The following is a 23860-nucleotide window of genomic DNA, read 5'->3' as shown; positions in this document are numbered from 1 at the left end:
AATGAATTTTATATTTTCTCTTAATATTGTGTTTGAACCTCAGCTCAGGTAGTGAGAATAGAGGTTTCCTCAAGGCATAAAATAAATACAACATAAAACTTGTGATGTTTTCTTGGTGTCAAAGCAAGCCTCTCTTGATGGTCTGTTCAGGAACTACAGTTAACCAATATTTTCTGATGTATTCAAATGAAAAATATGACCAGAAAGCAGAAAATTTAAGCAACAAAAACAGGGAGCTTGTTTTGTAATTGATTCTTTTTTTTTTGTTGTCTTGTTTTTCACTTAAAAATTCCATTTAAAGTGCAGGATAACTCACTCTTTTTAGTGTCTGCATTAATATGATCAATATACACAATGAGGATTTTTTCTACTTTACAGGCAAAAAATATTTGCGGGTATTTTTTTTCATTTCTCTGTACTCACATACAGTAGTTCCATAAAAGCTGAAAATAGAAGTTATAGGTTTTCCAGTTTCCTAAAAGAAAAGGAAAGTTGTGAGATAACACTTCAAAACCTGACAACTAAATTGGAAAATCTCCTATCAGAAAGCAATTCCCAAATACTAATTTAGGCACACTGGTGATGTGTAGAGTCTTTATGAACTATGGGGATCTGTTTAACTTCATGCCCTTGACTGGTAAATTGCATCAAATTTCAGTTAAGTTACAGAAATCTTTCCCTACCGTCATTCTTCACATTTGTTTTTGATTAAAAAATGGCATCTGCCAGAATGTGTCTGAGAGGAAAGGCAGTTTGGATCTAGGAGAGGAAGTGGAGAATGCTGGAAAGCAGAAGGGATGCACAAAAATTTATCTGTGTTCTACTAATAAGTGTGTACTTAAAAGTATTAAAAAATCCTTCTGTTGAGTACATGTTACACAGCCACTGGCAACTCTTTGTTTCTGACATCCCGCATTTTTTTTTTTTCAAATTTTTTTCCCTAAATCTTTGATTTCTGGTTCTGTGTTACTTTTGTATGTGAGCATTTCTCTCTGTTTACCTGGGACCTCCAGCAGGATATGCAAGCTCCCTAAACTCTTTGCTTTCCTACAATCTTGTCTAAGAGGAATCCTAATTGATGTGGCTGTACAAAAGACTCCCCAAAGTGGTGATTATCCAGTCCTCAGGTCACTTGCACTTAATTCCCAAAGTCTGTGACCAAAAGAGCTATTGCTGTATCTGGGAAAAGGTAACTTACTGCCAAGGCTGCCTGTCTTGTCTAGATTTGAGGACAATGAGTCCTTCTCACTAATAACTCTCTCTGGTATCTTAATTGGCAAGTAAATTGATAAAAGATGTGTTTGTTGCTGTGTGATGAGCTTGTTTGTTTTCCTTGCTGTCATTGATTTATTTTGGAGAGGGGAAGGGGGCAAGTCTTTGAATTCACTTATATCCCTCTTACAATTGAATTACAATTGATCATCACCTTTTAGGAATCAGTCTTTCTGTCTGTGCATTTTCTCAAAATGGAAGCCAAAATATAGAAAACTGGAATTATCATAGTAAGTAAAATGAGGTGTAACGGTGTTTCTTCAAGTTATCCAGTTTATCCAGTTCTGTACCTAAGTGACTTAACATCAAAGACAAGAACACGGACTCCTTCTTGTTATGATTTTAAAATTTACCTAGTTCTAACAAAAACACTTGCTGCATCTGGTCCACATTTGGGGAAATCATTGCTTTCATTCCAGTTTCTTCCAAGTCTGATTGTTTTAGAGCATCAGAGACCACACAGAACCCACATGAGCAGCAGCAACCTAAGTGGCTTAGCTTTTATTTAGCTCTTTCCCAACAATTATTTTATTATGGAGTACTTCCTCCAGTTGTAATAAATAACCCTCGTTACTAGTCCTGTCTATAACACATGACAGAGCACCACTGTCAAGGTCCGATGTAATTCCCAGCGAGTCGCCCCCAGCTACTCAGCAGAGCAGAGTCGTTTGCAAATGAAGGACATTTGTCTGAATGACACGTTTCTGAATTGGGAACTGCTTTGTTTTGCAGAGAGTTTGGCCGCTGGAAAGTAAACAATCTCGCTGTGGAAAGAAGAAATTTCCTTGGCTCCCCACTGCCACTCGCCCCCGAGTTCTTCCGTAACATCAGGCTGCTGGGACGGCGCCCGACCCTCCAACAGATCACAGAGAACCTGATCAAGAAATATGGGACACATTTCCTGCTCTCAGCTACCCTGGGAGGTAGGGTTAATCCTTGGGAATATTGGGAATGAGCTGGGTGTGAGTAGACTGGAAGTGCTGGTCACAACTGTTCCTCCTCCAAGGTGTCTTGTGATTCCTGCTGTGCACAGGATTTTGTGCACAAAAAGAGAATTTATCCAGTTGCTAAGGTTGAGGTGCTTTACCTGAGCTCCTGCAGTACTGTCCCTAGTCTTTTGGGGGTCTTTCTCTGCACTGAAGTCATTAAGGAAGTGACATTTTTTTTCTGTAAGTGGTCCTTTTTTATTTACATAACAGCTTACAGAAGTATCTGGGTCCATGGCAGTCCTGCAGAAAGGGAGCCAGAAAACCAGTATCAAGTATTTCCAACGAATCTTCTGATTTATGAGACTTTTAAACTACTTTGTCCGCTGGAAAATTCCTATATTGTCACTCTGCCCTTTTAAGAATTAGTCTTCATTTAACTAGTGGGACTGCATTTTCAAAAGGGGGTGATAAGGGTTTGCCATGTCATTCCCATTTACTTAATGGAATCTGCATCTTTCAGTCCCCACAGACTAATCTGGAAAGGGTAGCCCCACGGATAATTGGGATCCAGTCACCTGATGGATTGAAGAAATCCAGTGAAGAAGCCTAATGTTCAAAGGAGAGCATAAATTGTTCTGAATGAAAGATAATTAGTACCTGTGATTACCCATCTAGGCATTACACAATGAACTGACATTTTAGAAATGCAGCTTTATCCCATCGTGGGTGATAATATTAAAGATAATTCTGGTGATTGAGTGTCCTTCCAGCAGGACAGGCTTGTTGAAATCCTTTATTCACCTGAAGAATGGTTCTCTTTAATACATTTCATAACTGAATCCTAGCCATTTGTAAAGGAAATGAGAGCCCTCCTAGTCTCTCTTGGCTGATAGCTGAGATCTGTAACAATCCAAATGGCTCACAGAGGCTTCTTAGAAACAAGAGGAATTTCTGTCTTCTTGTAGTTATTTTAAAAAATAAAGAGCTAATTTCTACCATTATTTTGGGAGCTAGTACCTCTGCAGCATTACCATTAGAATGTGAAGAAAAATTTACGTGTGCTGACCAGCAATGTGTAACAAAAATCCCTGAATTTTAAAAATTACTTTATTTTTGCATGCAAATATACACGTTTTATAAATGACTGATTTCTTGAGGCTAGAACACATGGCACATTTGAATAAGAAAACTAAATGCTGAAGAGAAAGAAAATGTTTCTTAAAATAGAAGCATGAGAATTAAAGCTTTGGCTGCAGCATGTGTCCTACTGCAAGGATTATCCAGTGGTAAATATTATTTTTCAGTATTGCTACCTATCTGCTAATTATCATTAATGTAAATAGCTCCTCAGCTGTGTTGAAATTCATTGTCAAGGTGAAATTGGATCCAACAGTCTAACATGACCACAGCTGATCTTTACATTCAAAGCAGCAGTATCACACTGATCACCAAAAAGCCATGGAGCTGACAACTTCCAGGAGGTCTGGACCTCAGTGGAACTAAAGCTTAATGGTATTTCCTTTGAGGACATTTGAAAATTCTAGCTTAGATACTCAATATTCTCCCCAAAGCCTCAGGATTTGCTGCAGGGAAGCTGAGGTAGGGTTCTCTTTTCTCACCCCAGAAAGGCTCTAAAATGCAGTAGCTGCCACAAGCTTGCTCAAATTTTCACTCAGAGGGAGGCACTGTTGATTTCTGGGCTCTGCCACTGGTTAATAAAGTCAAAGGGAGTTTTCCTATTAACTTGGAGTTTGATTTAGGTCCCTAGTCTCAGTTTTTAGGCATGATTTGAGGGGCATACCTGCTGCCTTCCATTATCACTGGATGGGTGCTGAATACGTTGAGAAATTGGTTCAATTACAATTCAATTACAATAATTACAGGGAATTAGTAATTTCTAAGAAAGCTTTCATGAGGTAACTAATAAACCCATACTTTCCTGGATGTGTTAGTTCTCATTTTTTGGGCTGGATTGAATTGGGATTCCCACAGATGCTTGTCCACATTTGATTAAAATGTAATTAGATTTTTAAATTATTTTGATAATGTATTAGTACTTTGCCTTTAATTACAAGTTGTTTTATTGTGAAAGCTTGTCACTTATGCAGCTTGTTAAAAGCAGAAGACCAAACTGATTGTGCACAGTAGTTTGATTTAATGAATCCCCAATCATCTGTATTCATGGACAGAAAGGAAAACTTGGCAAAAGAACGATGCTGTGATAAGATTTGTGTGCCTCTGTGACCATTTGGTTTCCATAAAGATCCCTTTTTGAGCATAAAGGGAACTTTTGCACATAGTTGTTTGTGAAACATTCCCTAGTCTTTATTCACAGACACAGAAATACACTGCTCAAGGGCATTCAGAAATGAGAATTAAGGGAAAAAACTTCTGTATTTCTTGCTGCCACAAGATAATGTGGAAAGTGACATTTTCACTGCTTTTATTTCTTATGGAAATTTTATCTCCTTGTGACCTAAGCCCAAAGTCCATAACAAGCAGCTCCAAGCTGCATGAAGGACCCTCTGTGCAGTATTACTTTCCCTCCTTTGGTTTTGCATTTATGCTTTTCTCTTTTGCTTGCCTACAATAACATGCAATGATGGTTCAGTTTGCTGGAACTACAGTTTAATGGGTTGCAAAAAACAGATGTGAGCTGAGAGTGTTGGGAAGCCTGGGGTACTGCAATGGGATGAGTGTGGGAGGAAAAAACCGAATCCCTCCAGTGTTAAAGACATTCCTTTAACGCTGTTCCTTGGGAAAAGGCCATTTAGCACAGCAATGGAGTTGTGATGAGGATAATTAGCACACCACAATGAGATGATAGGCTCTTTTTACAGGCGTTGGGGTGAAGTGAGGCTGATTTGGGGGCTTTGCAAGAGGAAGGCAGCTGGCTGTGCAAGAAAGTCCTCCTTGCACCTGGACACAGGTGAGGGCTCTGAATAAACCAATTTGGAGGAGAATACCAAAGCTTCTCATGGAAGGAGAACCTCGTTAGTCAACTAAGTGGTCACCTGAAATGTTCCAGGTCCATTCATTTTTCCTGCTATTGTCACCCATCTTTGCTCAAGACCATCAATCTGTTCAGCTCTCTGGGTCAGGAAACAGCCCTTGATGTTGTTGAAGGCTTTGTGAATCAGAAGAAAAAGAGGTAGTTTTGTCTTTAAAACAGTGTTAACAGGTGTGGGCAACCTGTCCATCCCAGCCTCTCTCCACTGGTTACAGCCCTGCAAGTGTGATGTCACACCTTTCCTTTTCCAGGAGTGCCAGCTTTTCTGCCCCACATTAATATTCCCCTGGAGCTGTGTATTATTCTGCCTGCAGAGATGGGGGAAGTTGCCAGGTGGTGTAAAACAGTGAATCTCAATGAATTCTGAAGGATTTATTAGCACTTACACTAACTGCTGATATGACCTTTGCTTTCCATAACACTCTCTCAAGGTAAGATGCAAACTGTTGGCAAATAAGGGAAGGAGAGGACAGTCTCAAATGACTGATGTGGGAAAGAAACTTGAAAATTTTGCATCAGACATGCAAACACCAGTCACACCCCCTCTCCAGGTATGTAAATTCCCCAGCATCTAAGATCATGGAAGTTAAGGGAGGGAGAAAAGTACAAAACACATTAACTTTCTTTCCTCTCCCTTCTGCTTAATGAAGAAAAAATTTAAATCCTTAAACAGATGGTGTGTATGGAATTAACATGCACTGTTATTCACTTGAACCATGGAAATGATACCACATCTGTCCTGACGTTAATTTATATAGTTTTGGAGCCTGTGCATTTCCATCAGCATCTGCTTAAGTTTGGGAAAATGACCTGTTAAAACCCTAATGGTACCTTTGATGATCCAGACTTGCCATTTTTGCTACAGACAGGAATGGATTTTCCACTAGCTAGTAGAAACTGGTGTCTTTATTTAGGTGTAGTTATTTAGGTGGTGGCTGGGGTATTTTATTTAATCAGAAACCTTTGAGGAGTTCTTAGGCCAAAGACCCTCAGTCCTGTGGAATATATTCATACATTTATGTGAATGCAGAGAGAGCTCTAAGCAGGCATCTGTAGGTTATGTAGCTGTAGCTACCTTGGGGTGTTGTCCTTTTATTCCTGTTTCCTCTCTTTCTGAAGTGATGGGAACTCCTTGTATCACTGCCTTTTCCTACCACTTCCCAGTCTACAGACAAAAATATGAAACATCAAGGCCTATAATCCCTTTATTATTCCAAAGATTTGGTACAGGCAAACAAGCTCTCAACAGCCGAGGCAGAAAGTAGCACAAAGTGTTTAAATCATATGAATATGTATTGTTATGTATAACAAAATATATTTACTCCTTCAATAGCTGGTTATATTTAGTTACAGTTGTTACAGCATTATGCCAATTCCACCATGTTGATGGAGATTTGCATTTTAAATTTAAATAATCCCTGAATATGTTCTTATGACAAACACAAAATTTATTTCTAATTTCTGAATGCCACTTACCAGCTGTTATTTAGGAGTCTTACATCTAAATGGGCAGAGACAGGTTGCATATTTGAGTAAATTTCTATATACTTTTTTTTTTTTTTGAGCATGTGTGGTTGGGAGCTAGTTGAATTTGTAATATATATAATGGACAATATGTTGTTATAAACCTAGCAAGAATTAAATTTTGAAATTAAATTATAAGCTTGCATATTCCAGGGCTGGTAGGGTCAGTACTGGACACTGTGGCAAGGTCAGTGAAGAGCATGAAAATCAGTCCCCTGCCCCTGCAGTGACTATCTGTCAGTGACAGCCCCCACATGGAAATAAAACATCCCTGTAATGGCTGAGAGCTTCTTGAACAACCCATTGGGCTATGTGGCATTGTTGTGTGAGCATAACTTAGTGTTTCCATGCTATTTCCTTTTAACCTGAGAAAGTGAAGTTTGCTGTCTCTTGAGTTGGGGAAGGAGACTAAATGCTCCTTTCAGAGCCTGTGAAAAGCACAGCTGGGAGGATTTGATGCTGAATAATCATGTTTTGTAAGTGTTCACTGTCATTACTCCTTTTCAGTTCTTAAAACTCATAATCTTGAACAGTTTTCTAAATCACATTTGTTTTCAGCTGATGCTTGGATGTCTTCTTAGCCTGTTTTACAGTGGCAGATAGTCACCAGTGAAAAACAAGATTCATCCACGTTTTCAATGTGACAAAAGAGTCTCTTTTGGCGTGGGTTTAATTTTCTCCAAATGGACTTAAAACTCATATTGTCTTCCCAAAATCAGGGTTGGCAGTGTTATTTCCCAAACCCTGGAGTTCTGGATGGTGAAGGGAGCCCTTTCACAGTTCTTCAGGGACATGGGTGCCTAAGCACTGGTGTATAGGGAAATCCACTTTTTCCAGCAAGAGCTCAATCAACTCTGACAGATGAAAAACTCTGTGAAAAGTCTTTAGGGCAGCAAATATTTTTGAGCTGCCCCTGATGGCACCTGCTGGTTGCACAATGCCTGGGAATGCCCATGATGAGCCAGGACCTCTGAGATGCCATGAAAATATTCAAACTCATTTCACTCTGGTCACAAAGAGTGAAAACCCAAACATATCTGTCAGGGCATGGGGACAGAGCCTGCAGGGCTGGGGGTGCCAGGGGATGCTCCCTGCCACAACACTCCCACCAGCAACTGCCATGGGAAGCATAGGGTCAAGCAGGACAGGACAAATAGGATGATGTGATAGCTCTGACATATTCCAAACATTCTTTTCCTGAGATATTCTGATCAAAGTAAAGCATCACAACACACAACCCTGTCCCTTTTCAAGGTTTGTTTGTTTTCAAAATGGGAATTTTTATTGCAGTTCTTTCTGCTCCTGGAGAGCAGGGAGTGGGAAAATGGCTGAGATTTTTTTTTAATGTGAACAAAACTCAACAAACTGTTTTAATAATAAAACTTAGCAGAATTCTGTTGCAGTATAAGGATGCTCCACCATCTCTACTAATGACTAATACAGATCAATCAAAAGTATTTGCATAAGAACAAGGTGCAGTGGGTGCTCTGTGGGCTGAAGAGGATTTCCTAAGCAAACAGGCTGGGAGAGCTGGGGTTGTTCAGCCTGGAGAAGAGAAAGCTTCAGGGGGAACTTACTGTGACATTCCAGGTCTTAAGAGGGCTCATAAAAAAGAGAAAGAGTGATTTTTTTTACATGGCCAGATAGTGATAGGTTAAGAGAGAAGGGTTTTGAATTAAAAGAGAAGACACATAGATTAAATGTTAGGAATATCTCAACATCACCTTCAACTCCCTGAGGATGGTGAGGCCCTGACACAGGGTGCCCAGAGAAGCTGTGGCTGCCCCTGGTCCCTGGAAGTGTCCAAGGTCAGGTTGGATGGGGCTTGGAGCAACCTGGGACAGTATGAAGGAGTCCCTGCCCATGGCATGGATAGAACTGGATGATCTTTAAAAATCCCTTCCAACCCAACCAGAATCCTTGATTCTGTGATAATGAAAAACAAAAGACTTAAAAAAAAAAAAAAAAAAAGGTATCTTTTTAAAACTCTTTTCCAAAGATTTTCTGCAACTTGAAGTCCTTGTTTACTTTGCCCTTACAATTCATTATATTTTCAATGGAAAGTTGGTAGACCTTGCAAAACCACTTTAATTTAAATAAACTAGCTCAGACCTCTGGAAAAGGGGAAAACAAGGACAGAAAGCTCCTAGTAGAATTTTGCACCTAATCTGTGCAGCCTGAACTGGCTGCTGGCACAATATTCACACTCTGATGTTGTCTTCTCTGATACCACAGAGCCATGGAATGGTCTGGGCTGGAAGGCATCCTTGGGGTAGGTTGCTCCAAGCCCCATCCAACCTGGCTTGGACACTTCCAGGGATCCAGGGGCCACCACAGCTTCTCTGAGCACCCTGTGCCAGAGTCTCACCATCCTCACAGAGAAGAATTTATTCCTAATATCTATTCTAAGCCATGTTTTTGCCCCCCTACAAACAGCTGCACAAAGCCCATGGTCCCTGGCTCAAATCTCACTCCCTTGGTTTTTATCCCAGAAGCATCTTTCCTCCTGGCTGCAGTCACATGGCAGGTTGTGATAAGTCAGGTTTTATTGCATGGGCACAGTGAAATGCCAGCTAAGCTGAAACCCAGAGCAGGTTCTGATGGCAGATTTCTCTCAAGAGACAGGTCATTAAAGTTTGCTGTGCTGTCCCAGTTCCCTCCTCAAGGCAGTTGTGAACCTTTGTCTACATATTAAAGCAGAAAGATTAAATAATTGGGTGGGGAAATCCTGGTACTTAAGGAGGCTGTGTTAATTCCTGGTTCTCTGGAGCTTCAGGCAATTAATCCCTGCATTGATGATTTCATGTACAAAATAATGACCCATTAGGAGACTGTAGGAGGAGAAGCATAAATGTAGTGGTGGAAACTGAGGTAAGCTCCAGCTGGAGCAGCCACCTGTTCCTTCCAGGGCAAAAGGAATATTCTGGACAAACCCTGCAGGCCTAATTAGATAAAAAAACTCCTGTATAATGCCATTTTTGCCTGTGTAAGATCTGAAGGGCTTCACTGTCCTCTGAATTTCTGAGAGACTGGGAAACAATGTACATTGGGGAACAAGGAGTGTGCTTTTGTTGACCAAAGACAAATTTTGCAAGTCAAAATGTGATCTCCTTACCGAGGCACATGTTCCTCACTTAGCACTGCTTGCCACCAAGATTAGCTCCCTTTAAAGATGATGTCATGTTTTCATCCTGGAGTTTTATCCTACAGCTATTACTTTTTGGCACATAAACCCATCTGAAGCTGGCATCCCACCCTCTCTGCACAGGCACAGTGCCACTGCAGCAGATGGGTGAGCAGTGAAAGTAGCACAAGTGGCAAGTCAGACCTTAGCAGGGTAACTTCCTTTCCAGGAGCTAGGAAAAGGCACTCAGTGGAGTTGTTCAGCACCTAAAATCCAGGTATAATGACATTATTAATCAATTGTTTAGCTAAATGCTGAAGAATGCAGGTTACCAAACACACGCCCAGAGAGTGAGGAGATTATCTTCTGTCCAATTTATTTTGGACATAAATTGCACAGAAGAGAATAATGGGTCCAAAAATTACTTTTCCAATTTGCTTTTTTCCTAAACACTTTACTAAATGAATTAATTCTTGCTTAGTCTGAAACACAGGAAAATATATCCATTAACTAGCTGATAAACATGAAAAATTTGACAGTATCAGTAGGCGTGTTATGGAAATGTTCCTAAGAGCTCACTCAGTTAAGCAAGTCAGATTTTTGGTTTCCAATAGTTTTAAAGAAATTAAAATTTCTGAATTCAACAGTGTTTATCCACCTCTCCATAAAAAGACAGGAAGTGAGAAATCCACAACACGAGTGTCCTGCGCTTCTATTTTCTTTTGGAAAAACAGCAACTTTCTGAAACCCCCATATTTTTCAGTTACAGAAATTTGGTGCAAGGCAACAATTCTATCAGATTTCAGGCACTGCTGAATTGATTAGAAACATGGTTGTTCATAACAAGGTGTCTTTCTTCTAAAATCAGCTGTGATAAGTGTTATGAGAGAAGGAACAACCATCTCAAGGATTACACTGGTTTCATTTTCTTTTGTGCTAACACAGAGCACTACAGAACGAATGTATGAAGCGACCTTGTAAATAAATATATTTTGTACGTGCTTCATGCTGAATGTCTACAGAAATTTCTCTGTTCTATTGCACACTGCTGATGCCTGCCTTCTGTCTCCCTGCCCAGGAGAGGAGTCACTCACAATTTTTGTGGACAAAAGGAAGCTGAGCAAGAGGTCAGAAGGGAGCGACCCCAGCGCCAACAGCTCTGCAGTGACACTGGAGACCCTGCACCAGCTGGCAGCCTCCTACTTCATCGACAGGGACAGCACCCTGCGCCGGCTGCACCACATCCAGATCGCCTCCACTGCCATCAAGGTAGGCACAGAGACAGGACAGGTCCCAGCTCCTCAAGGGAACTGTGATTTGGTTAGTAATTGTTTGCAGAATAAGCAGGTTTGTTCTCTCTTTTACCCCAGTCGAAGTGTTGCGTTTATAAGGAAGATGGTAGCGTGGAAGAGGGTCTGAAGGTGTACTAGAGAGAGTAGTGATGAATGATACATAATTTGGTTGGTACAGAAGTGTTTATAGAAGTGCTTGATCATTGGGACAACCCATATGTGTGATCAGTCAATTAATTTACAGACAGGTTTATATTCTCTTTCTTCTTCTTTCTTCGTTCTTCGTTCCTCCTTCTTTCTTCTTTCTTCTTTCTTCTTTCTTCTTTCTTCTTTCTTCTTTCTTCTTTCTTCTTTCTTCTTTCTTCTTTCTTCTTTCTTCTTTCTTCTTTCTTCTTTCTTCTTTCTTCTTTCTTCTTTCTTCTTTCTTCTTTCTTCTTTCTTCTTTCTTCTTTCTTCCTTTGTCCTTCTTCCTTCTTTCTTCTTTCTCCTTCTTCCTTCTTCTTCTTCAAAATTTAGTTATTGTACTCCTGTGCCTAATTTTTTTTTTTTTTCCAATGACCTTTGGAAACAGTTTGGCTCTACAGTTTTACGGAGATGTATAATTTTCTGCTACAAACTAGTTTTAGCACAGTTTGTCAGCCAAAGCACCCTCTGTGCTGACTGATGCAGGTCACTCCTAGCACTGGAGGATATTTGGCCAAGATCAGTGCCCCAGGTAGAACAAAAAGCAAACAATTGTCCTCCTGAAGAGGACAAATTAATTGATTCAATGTTCATTGGTCTCAAATTACACAATTCTCAATATTTGGTTTCCTATGGGTACTGATCCATTTGCCTTTGATGCTGATTGGATCCTCATGTGCCACTCCCAGGCTGTACATGTTAAGAGCCTCACCCAGGCAACAGTCTTTTGAAAATAAACTTTAATTCCTTTACCCTGGGCAAGAGTTGTTTGTATTTTAGGAAGAGAAAGCGGAGAATATCAAAAATGCTTCGTATAACTCATGCTCTTACTAGGAAGAACCTAATTACTGTGTTGGGAATGCATATCTGAATAAACCAACCAAACAAAAATATAATATGGAACAGAGAAACCTTAAAACACAAATCAAAAGCCCTGGCATTTGCAGTTAAATCAGAGCACTCTGGTGCACAAATGGAATCTGCCACTCAGGTTCCTGGAGTTTGGGGCTTCGAAATGAGCAGGAATAATTTGCTTTGCTGTTTGACTTATTGTTTGTCACATTTCCTGTGACAATGAGCAGTCTGAAACTGCAGCAGGGGTTAGGAAAAAATAGCACAGCTGCTTGCACATCAACATAATTTCTGATTGTAGTGCTCAGAAGCAGCTATCTTGATGGCTGGGACACCTCCAAAATGTTATTTGAGAAGCGAGATTACAAAAAATATTTCTTCCCTCCAAAACCACATAACCTTCCACAAACAAAGCCAATGTGTTCCTTTCCCCCCCCCCCACCCCTCACAAATCAGTATAAACATCCCTCTTCAGGTTAGACTACATCACTTTCACACCTCTTTTTTTCTCTATTTCTATGAAAAAAAAATGCAGATTTTCTCTGAGAAAAAGGATAATTTTTATCCACACGTGATATGTCTTCTAAACAAATAGCTACATTAATTCTGTGTCTTTTCTTGTAATTGTTTTTGTTTCTCCTACTACTCATTACATAATTGCCCTTAAAAGTAGCATTGATGCTTTTGCTGATGGAGGTTTTGCATTAATCACACAGACAATCCACTGCTTATTCCACATTGAAAGAGGCAACATCATCCTGTGGCAACATGTGCTGACTGGAAATCAAAGAATCCCATGGGAAGACCCCATAGCTTGTATCAATATTTAATATATTTCAAAGCCCCTGACACATACATTCTTTCAATGTGATTTTTGCACATGCATTTTACTGTGAGTGCTGAGGCTCTTGTACAGTTTGGAGCTTCCAGGGCCTCACTGGAATCTCACCAGGTGCCTGAGGGCTCTGTCTCATTTGCATAACATTTACATGAACATACAGCCTGTTGTGTTTGAAATATGACATGTCCTACATCACTTCCTTGGCACGCTCATTTTGGAGGAGTTTTTGTATGAAAACCTCTCCTCAGCTGCACAGAGGGCTGCTGGCTCTCCTTATTAACAACCTATTAGGATGATGGGGTGTGCTCTGCTCCTGTCTAATAAAACCCTGCCTGGCTGTGGGAGCAGAATCAGCAGAATACAAATAAAGGCAGAAGAATACAAATAAAGGCATCATTTTTTTCCCATGTCCTGTCACTGCCCACTGGCAGAATGGCCCTGTTGAGGTTGCCCAGGTGGTGTGACCTCACTCCCACCAGCTCATTAGAGACTTTTGTGATTGTGGGTGGATGGAAGAGGGCTGTGCACAGTGCATCTGGATTTCACTCTGCTTCCTGAGCCTCAGTCCTGGGAGACAGCAGTGTGCTCCTCTCTGATGACCACAATTCCAGTTAGCAGCAAGCTGTAATTCCAGCATGGTCCCTAACAAACTTCTGCAATGAGTCCAAACACAGAAAAACCACCTTGGTAACAGTAAATTAAATATTACTGAGTAGTCTCACTGCATTTTGCAAAATTATAAACACAGTTATGTTATAGCATTGTCATTAATGAAGTGAGGCTGTTCCATAGCTGTCTCTTGGAGAATATTGTCTTCCATCCCAGAATCCACCTACTTTTGTGGAGCTGGGCCAATGAGTACAGCAGAGGTGTTATTGTAGAGTCCAAACAGTTCTGGGACAGCCACAGTGCAGCAAAGGAACAGGAGGCAACAAAAGAACAGATGCATAAATTGAATTTTCTACCAGCTATTTACAGCTATTTACAGCCCAGTTAGTCCATCTGAGTGAGAAAGAATAAACATCCCTGTGAACATGCCCTGTAATTCCTGTTAATTTTATTGTGCAATTTGCTTTTTACTTTCCCCAAACCACTTTTTTCTTTGCTATGGGAGATTTAAGCCTTTTGTTTTATCTGAGAAGTTTAGATTACAAAGAACAGGGCTCTATTGTGGTGGTAACTATATCTGATTATCTATAATTAACCTATAAATGGCTCATGGTGGGCTGCTAGTGGGAAAACTTAAGTGTAATGCAAAATAATTTTTCACTCAAACCTCAGACTGAAATACAGATTTTAATTTTTCTGTTTTTTTTGTTTTGTCTGAAAAAACTTGCTTGGTTCAATTTTTTTCCCTTTATACCTCCTATTTGCATGTGTTTTTCTATGAATTCAAGTAATTGCCATAATCAAAAGTAGAAATGCTGAAATACTAAAAAGCCTTGAGCTTTTGTCAGATTTCTGGCAAATTCTAAATCTCAACAATTTGCACAGTTTTGTATAAACAGACACTTTTTGGGAAGCTTTTGAAATTCACATCTCAAAACCTCCTTGCCCTCACTTTATCCATTCAGCTTGTGGATAGAATTTAAGTTTGTACAGCTGTGAAACCTTGAAGAGACTGGGAAAAAAATTGCCCAGTAACAGATTTAAAATATAAATTCACAGTTAGAAACATTGTTTTGGAAAGCCCTGTGATAGCAGGGTTTTATTGATGTAACTGAAGAAATGAAATATAAATGTAAATTTAATTGTAACAATACACAAAATTAAGAGGCAGGAATTATTGATCCTTATAAAAAAATTGAGGTTTCCCTGTTGTATAGGTTTGGTGACATAGAAATGTCAAGGAAAAGCCACAGGACAGATTTCCAAGGACAGGTGTTGTTCAGGACCATTATGAAAAGCCAAATTCTCCACTACCTGGGAAATCAGACTACCTTCATACAAGATCAAAGCTTGATATTTTTCCAATGGGGTGTTAAACATTAGGAAAAATATAGGAATTGTGATCTCAAATGTTTTTCTTCCCTGAAATTTCTGTGAGAATTTGCAGTCTTAGAAATTTCTGCGTCTTTGGAAATCTCACTCAGTATTAAGAGCTTTGCAAACCCAGCTTTCTGTTAATATGGCTAGATATGAATTTTAAATTTAAATTTTCTTTGTTATTTCATCTTGCCAGAAGGACTGGGACCTGCAGTTAGACTTTGGGCATCATCCAAAGGTAGCTAGGAAATTTCTGTGCCATCTTCTACTTCACAGGATGAGATTTGTGCTTGTGTCACAATAAAAATGAAATACCTGAGATTTCATACTTTTTTTTTAATGTGAAAACTGTTGGAGATCTTTGGATTAAATTCACCATAGGTATAGCAAGGTATCTTGTGACTGCTATGTGTGCACTATTCACTAATTTTAAGATTATGCCAAATGAAAGGTTGGGTATCTATTTCCATATCTTATTGAGGAATTAAAGGTGATGAAATTAAAAAATCTTCAATTCATTTGGACAGTTGAGTTTTAATTAAACAGCATAAACTGCTTTCAGAACAATACAATAACACATTACAGAGATGCTTGGATAAGCATTTTGGAAACATTTTTGCATAACTATTCTCCACTTAATAAAAAAATCCCAAAACACCACAAAACAACGACAGATTAGGATAGAATACATTGCATGATGGAGCAAAACAAATTGGAGTTTCTATTAGTTATGAGTTTAGTCAAGAGAGAAGAGTAAAAAACAGCAAGATGAAGACTGCCAAACCCCAAGCAGTCTATAAATATACATATGGAAATGAGAAACCTTAACAGCACTCAGAAACACTTGCCATCTCAGTTGTCAAAAACTTATAAACAATTCACACTACTTAAATGTTCCATAGTCCTTTTTTTTTTTCCTCCTTAAAAAAGTGAAAGTAAATAAACCCAGAAGATGGAGAAGGGTTTTAGTATTGAGAGCTCCACATCAAACATATTGAACAGTGCAGTTAGAGCATTCCAGCAGGAATTTGGAGGCACTCAGACTTGTACAGATTTCAGTTTGATCTTTATTCTGGCTGGCTTGTTGTATGGATTGGGAAACTTCAGCATTCTGCCTGTCCTCCACCCTCTAATTGGCAGCTACTGCTTGCCAGCAGGTCAGAGAATGTCAAGCAAGGACTGTAAAATTCACAAAACATTTCCCTGCATCTGAGCTCTCAGAAATAGGAGATAGCATGTATAAACAGCTTGTATGGACACAGAGGTAAGATTAGGAAGAATATCTCAGACAAATAGAGGCTCTGCATCAGAAGAAATCAGCTTAGAGAATAATAAAAGGCTGTGGAAAGTTTTCCATTTTCATGTTATTTTTCCTAGAGAATTTTTGGCTATAATACATTTTTTGCATGTTTTGCTATTATGGTTTATGATTCAATCTGCAATCATCCCCTTCAATCTATTCATTTAGTGTGAAAAATAATCTCTTGTGTGGGAATCCTTCACAGCTAACTGGCACTGAGAGTTACATCATTGCTGTCTTCTGCATTTCACTGTTATTTTTACCTGGTAGACCTTCCCATGGAGCTTCAGCAGAATTTGCATGTCTGACAGCAAAACTGTAATTTAATCTCTTACAAGATAATGCATATAATGCCTCTACATGCTGAAGCAGAGCTGGGTTAAAGAGAGGTTTCATTATTCATACAGGAGACTTTCTACACTATGGAGTGATGATTATTTTCAGATCTTTAATGCCTGAAAGGTTGGAAGTTTCATCACTGCTCTACAGGCTTTGTAGCAGAATCCAGTAAGCAAAATAAAAAGTGGTTCTAATTTTTCATGGTGAAGTTCTGACCTTATGCAAGGTGAGGTCAAAGAATTTTCTTTCATGTTGGTATCACTGAGATCAGGGTTTCCACAAATCAGCCCCAACTACCAGTTTGATAAACTGATAAATTCATTATCTCTCCCTGGATACCCCAATTTAACCCTTTAATTCCCAGGGAATAGCTAATACTTTTCATGGACTTTGGATATTCTTCCTTTGAATTTTATGGAAAGTAATATAAAAAGAAATAATAAAAAAGGCCCTTTTGTGTCATGGTTATAATAGTTCATAATTTCCCAACATTTATAATAATTCTACCAAATGGAGGATATGAGAGTCTCCCAAAAAATATGTAAATTTACAAGGAAATTTAATTTTATCTTCCTAAGTGTATGTAGAGTCTGGCAAATGAAAAATCATTCCATGTTTTTTCTTCATCTTTTCATGAAATTCTTAATGTGTAAAATTAAATTATGATAAAACCTTGATGATAATAGAGAAAATGCTGTAAAGACAATCATTAAAATATTTTTCCTGCCATGTTTTAGTCTGCTGAAGTAGAGTTTTTTCTTACTCTAATTCTCTGAAACACAACATTCACAAGAATACTGAGCCAATGACAGAAATAAATAGCCCATGTTCCTTCAGGCATAAAAAATAAAATGTGTTGGTCTGCTTTTCTTACTTTGGTATTGGGTTTCACTGGGGAGGATCTGTCCTTCCTTGATGCAAATATCCCAAACTGACAAGTCTGTAGTGTGTGACCTGAGACTTCTGATACCACTGCCTAATGGCTTAGAAATAATTGTGCATACATATTAGATAAACATTCTGATAAGCAAAAGAGCATATTTATTTCTGTCATTGTCTCACTATTCTTCCGAATGTTGTGTTTAAAACAGAGAATGGGAGTAAGAAAAAGCTCTACTTAAGCAGACTAAAACATGACAGGAAAAATATTTTAATGGTCCTCTTCAAACCTGCATAGAAACAAAGCAAAACATGCAAGTGGTTGAGATTCTTTCAATTCTGAGCAGAACAAAGTCCTTTCACTTCCACAGGGCTCCACAGTCCTGATAATAAGTGTTGCTTTCTTTTCATAGATTTCCTCTTTTTCTGTATGAACTTCTGCCCTTCCCTAGATTCTTGTGCTCACAGGAACTGAGGCTCTTTTTCTGTTTTTTGATGGAAGAAATGATGCCCATCATTCTTTGCCTTTGCCATTGGCTTATCCATGTGAGGACCAGAAAGATCCTATAGTCTATATTCTAAATATTTTTTCCTGCCCATAGTAGGACACATTCATGTGTGTTTTAATGAACAGGTCTTGGTATTTGATAGGTCTTTCTATTCCCATGAATCAGGATGATGTGAAGGATTTTCAAGCTGGGCTCAGCAGTCAGTCTGGGTAACACTGCCCTCAGAGCCTAATTCTAAGAGCAGTCTTCTGCACAGTAAAATATTCCTTCTCTTTTAGTTCATGAAATAACAATATTGAGATTCACCAGGTTCTCAGAGAGAACTTTCCATATGAATGGAGTAGCCATATGAAATTAAGTTTAAAGCTTCAGTATTAAGCTGGTTTTCTAACAAATTTAGCAAGGCTAAATTTTCTTTAGCTTGAACAACTGATAGGGATTTAATGATAAAATTATAGATCAACTGCCTGGTCTGTTAGTAGGTGTGCAAAGACACAGGAAAGCACACTAAAACCAGTTTGATAAAAACAAGAGTTTAGCAAAACTCTAAATTGAGAGTTGGCCATACCAATGAGACAGAAAGGGCAAATGTGTTACAATCATTTACCAGATGGAATAAATGGGTGGGAAGTAATGAGGATATAGCCTAAAAATAAATCCCTGCACACATCTCTGTGAGCCAGGCAGACACCCACGTTATGGACAGCAATGTGATTCCTTGTGAGAGCTTGGGATGACAACCCCAGGAGGGGGAGTTTGATGGCAAAATAAAATGGACATGAAAAATGTCCTGTGAGTGCAGGGTGTTCTGAGCTGGAGTGCCACAGACAGCACAAATAACCCAGGATTTTCTGGGCAGGAAATATAGAAACTGGAGACAGCTGAAATTATTGGATTGTTAGGGAAGTTGCTGAAAGGAATATTGCAACTAAGTTTTAGAATTGCACAGAAATGTATAATCAAAGGTAAAATCTCTATGAAATAGAGTTATTAATTAACCTGTCCTTGTAATTTTCATTTTTAAGCTTCAAGACTTTAAGTGCCTTTCATGTTCTTTTTAAGACTTATTGTTAACCTGTCACATTTTTTCTTTGGCACAAGTTTGGGTTTTTCTGATTTTTTTTTCTCTTTAAAATAGTATATACATGATTTTAAAAACTAACTGCACTAAGGGTATAATGTTCCCAAATGATTTAAAGATAATTTTTATATTTATCAAGAGGATCTTTTTCTGACACCTCAAAAAGAAAAGGAACATTTTAACTTTTCATCCTGATTTAGCAAGGACTATATTTGTTATTCATACTTTCTCAACATAAAAAAAAAAATTCCATTCAACTGCAGTATTATTATGACTAATAATGTCTGTGAGTCTTATAAATAGGCAAATTATTCTGTCTTATTGAAATTAATGTGGACACAATGAAAAATCCCAGTGGCCTGAAGATAAAAATCCTGCACCCAATACTCTAGGGAAGTCCTGGCATGGGATTTTACATTTGGGATAAATGTAAGAAGACATTTAACCTGTTCAGTAGGAGCCCCCAGATTTCTTTGGAGCCTTTTGTCCTTTATAAAGTGATGGAATTATGCTTGGAAAAGGACAGAAAGTTGGAAATTGGGTTTTTTTTAAGTAGGCATCTTTGCTGTTGCTTTCTGCAGATACGTTGAGAATTTTATGAACATGAAATATTATTTTAATTTGTATCTGCACTGTTCTTTCTGTTTCTAATTTTATCTTTTAAACCAAATATATAGATTTCATTTACTGTTTGTTGCTCAGCTGTCACTTTAGGCAATAAAAGCCGAGAAAAAAAAATATTAGTGTTAATTTAAGTAAGATATGGGCAAGCAGAAGTAGCTAAATGGAGACTGAAACAAAATCCTCCATTTTTATTACATTTTTGCTAACTCTGTTATTTCTCTGCAAGAGAACTTCACTGTCATCTCTTCTTCAAGATTAATTAAAAGAGATAACTGTTCTTTTGGAGATAATGCCTGTCCTTATTCTCTGTGTGAGGCAGATGCACCTTTGATTTCTGAAAGTGCAGGAAATAAAGGCTCTGGCATGGCTGCCCTGACTGGTTTTCCAGCAGCCTCATTTCCTGCAAACTTCCCTCTTGCAATCCAGGAGGTGGCATGGGAATGTGGCATCTGACAGGCAGAGGATTTAAAATGTCCTTGAAAAGGGAAAATTGTGGCTGTGATGCCAGAGCTGTCAGTGCTGCCAGGCTTGTTCCAATATTCTTGTGGATTCTCCTGGAACTTACAGACAATATATTGCTGCCTGAGATAGTGGGGAATAGCCTTGAGTAGAGAGGGGATTGCTCCCTATCAGACAGACCTGAGCAGCCTTAAAAAATCATAACATTTTCAACAGATGTAACAGAGCAGAATTCAAATAGTGTGAGTTCATTTCCAGTTTCTGAAATATTCTGGTTTCTGAGGTATTTAATGCTTTATGTAAGGAGAATACATTTTAATTTCCTTCTTATTTTAAGGTAACAGTCTGGTTCACAGTAAATTCCTGGGAGTGTAGAAACAAAGAAGTGTGAATTGAAGGATTAGACTGGTCTCTTGGGAAGCTTTAGTGCTGCATTCAGTAAAATTCAAAGTCATCTTCTTGCCCAGAAAATTGAAAGAAGTCCCTATTTCCCTTCTAATGAAGCTAATGGAAATATTGCAATTATCTCTTTTGCAGAAAGATCAAGTTTACTGTTCCTCTTCCATATTGCAGATGACAGAAAAATATGATGGGAGTGTTTCCAGGTCTCCCGAGTTAGGGGGTTCTTCAAATTAAAATGTCAGCCCTATGCTGCTAGAAAATCTATTGAAGATATGTCATGCCTTTGAGGTATTGTTTTAGATTCCTGGCAATTAAAAAAATCATATTAAAAACATGAATCCAACCACTGGCATTGTGAATGCTTCTGGTTTGTCTGTACCTCCTTCAGAAATGTTCATCTAGCCCGTAGCGTGAGAAGTATCAGTGCTTGGAACACTCAGAAAATTTGATTTATTTTAATTACACACTCATTAGCAGGAGTTTTTTAATATGTTCAATGACAAAAATAGGGCAGTGGAGCAGCAACTATTGTGTGGCAAAGGGAAGTGCTGGAATAAAGGTGCTTTTGTGAAAAACTGTCAAGCCTGGGGGAAAAAAAGAAGAGAGTTGGCAGGAGATCCACATCTAAATAGAAAGTACATTTAGTGCCTATTTATTTGATTAACTCTATTTTAAGGTGAAATGAGCACTGGCTGCAGAATGGGTAGGGAATACAGGGGGTGGGAGCACAGGCTGCAGGACAAGGCTTGAAGGTGAGGTTGGAATCAGAACCATCAAAATGTTGGAAAAGACCTCAGATATCACCAGATACAGCCATCAGCCCAGCACCATTGTGTTATTCAGGAGGATCCCAAAGCCTGCAGGTTTTTCCCTGTTCCACACTTTTACCCCATCATCTGTTAGCACAGCTGCTCAGAACAGACCTTGCTCCCTCATGCAGGTATGAGGAGTTTGTTTTAAATCCTTATTTGAATGTTTAAAGTATTAAAGAGCCTTATGTGAATGTGAGCCTTATGTGAAATGCGAGTTAATGCTATTCTGCAGTGACCAGCATTGCCTCATCCTCCTTTGTGCTGGCTCAGTTCTCATCCTTAGAAGCCAAATCCATTTTTAAAGAGTCCTGCTGCAGAGGACAGTCCTTTATGCAAGGCACACACCACCTCTGCATGGGCACTTCATTAGGAATATTAGCCACATGTGCTTAAAAGGATGCACCAGGAGCAAAATCTCTGCAGAAATGTATTTCCCTTTCATTAGGAAAGTCTTCTATAGGCTTAATTATCATGGACAAAAAAAAGCAGGCTGTTTCCCAGGGAAATACTACCCACTGATATCACAAGAATTCAGCCCTGCTTACGTGCTGGGAGGTATGTTCTCAGTGCACTTGTAATCGGGTTATTATCACCATGGTTATGAGATTTAACTGACTGAAAACTGTAGGCATTTGTCTCATTAATGCCAAATGTTAGAGTTTATTTCTGGGAACTGAAAGCTGTTGCCCAGGGACACCTGTTCTGTGATGGTCTCTGACAAGAAGGCACAGGACATCACCCTGCCTGCTTCATGTCAGGTGGTTTCACAGGTGTTTTTTACTGGTTCTGAGGGGGTTTTAGTTATTTGATAACTCTGTTCTATGGTGCTTTGCTTTGTGAGTTAATGCTCTTTGCGGGCTACAGGTCATGCAGTACAAACGTGGTTCTGGTGCTCTTTGCATTATGTCAGTCACTTCTGGACCATGCTACATCTAAACATAATCTGCATTTCTATTTTATTGCTTATATCTCTCCTCCTTTTCGTTCATCTTTTTTTCATACACATTCTGAAAAAAACAGTTTTCAGCTGTAATCTTGGGACTGAACTTCTCTGCTTGGAAGATAATTAAAGATTTGCCCCTGCCTTTCCAATTTCATTCCTATTGTTGAAACAAAAGGTATAAAATCATCAGTAACATTTGGCTCAAACCAGAATTGGTGTATTTTTTTCTTCTTCTCTGGTCTACTGTTTTGCCATCAAATTTTCCCCAAAAAAGTTCAAGACCAGATTGGATGGAGCTTGGATCAACTTGGTTTAGTGGAATTGTCCCTGTGGCAGGGGTTGGAACAAGATATTCCTTAAAGTCCCTTCCAACCCAAACCAGTCTGTATCTGTATAATTTAGGAAAATCAAATCCTTTCATCTTATCTGAAAATTTGATAGAAATTTGAAGTTTTCATTTATTAATCACATTTTTTTCTGATTTACAATCTTTGTGGAGTAGGATTTGTGTAGAGTACACAAAAGCATATGAAACTGCATAGCTTTGACCTCTGACTACAGTTGTCATCCATCAAAAGTTGAAGGTTGGATGATTTTTATATTCTTTAGCATTTCTTTTTTACATACAGAGACTATTTATTTCTAATTTGTTCTTGCAATGTATTTTCTATGCTGAAGATAAGAGTACCAGGGCAAGGCAGCTGACAGAGTGTGAAGGTATCTGGAGAAGTAAAAGAATGAATAATATATATATAGATTGGAATGAAAAATTAACATTTAGAAAAGGTCCTTATTTACTGATGTATTTATACAGAATTCTCCATTATTATTATTATTATTAATAATAATAATAATAATAACAATTTATAATTACTTCACTGCAATGATTGTTTCTAAGTCATATCAAAACTGGCCTATATAATTTTCTTCTGAATCAATTTATATTATATTTACAAATGCTATCATTCTAAACAGTGGTAGTGTCTACATATGTCTGGCATAATTCAGACAAGAGTAAAGAAATATGCACAAAAAGTGGCACAATAACTCTAAAGTTACTTACCACCCTTTATTATTTTGTGATTTCAGGGGACATGAAAGAGTAATAGGAATGGATAGGAATGGTAATATTTGCTTCATAGTTTATACATTCCATATAACTTTATAAAGCTGCATTGCCTTACAGAAAAATGCTTGAAAACCAAAATAACAATATGCAAACAAAAACAACACTAAAATAAATGGATCTTTAAATAAAGAATTGCATAGATGAATGCTGAGTGTAATACGTCAGAGTAGGGATAAAATTCGCTACAACATTTACCTGTCTTTTTTTTGGGGGGGGGTCTTCTGGCTGTTTTTCTTATTTAATCTAGGTAACACTCTTTGTTATTGTATAAAGAGATTACAATTCTATATATGGACTGGGGGTACATCCAAAAAATAATATTTTAGAATGAAATTTTAGACACTTGTTGGCAGAGGACTGAAGGAACACG

The 23860-nt window shown here is 38.5% G+C and overlaps 1 protein-coding gene across 3 annotated transcripts in view; it reads left to right on the top strand.

The window, feature by feature from the left end:
- BRINP3 (BMP/retinoic acid inducible neural specific 3) overlaps nucleotides 1-23860 on the top strand; it is a 178722-nt gene that overhangs the window by 97052 nt on the left and 57810 nt on the right. For all 3 annotated transcript variants that reach the window (XM_079314199.1, XM_079314201.1, XM_079314200.1), the window contains 2 exons: nucleotides 2005-2195; nucleotides 10938-11128. In XM_079314199.1, coding sequence (XP_079170325.1) covers nucleotides 2005-2195; nucleotides 10938-11128 — 382 coding nt within the window. The remainder of the gene's footprint in view (nucleotides 1-2004; nucleotides 2196-10937; nucleotides 11129-23860) is intronic.

Source organism: Erithacus rubecula (assembly GCF_903797595.1).
Source record: "Erithacus rubecula genome assembly, chromosome: 10".
Lineage (NCBI taxonomy): Eukaryota > Metazoa > Chordata > Aves > Passeriformes > Muscicapidae > Erithacus > Erithacus rubecula.
This window is presented reverse-complemented; position numbering and strand designations above follow the sequence as displayed.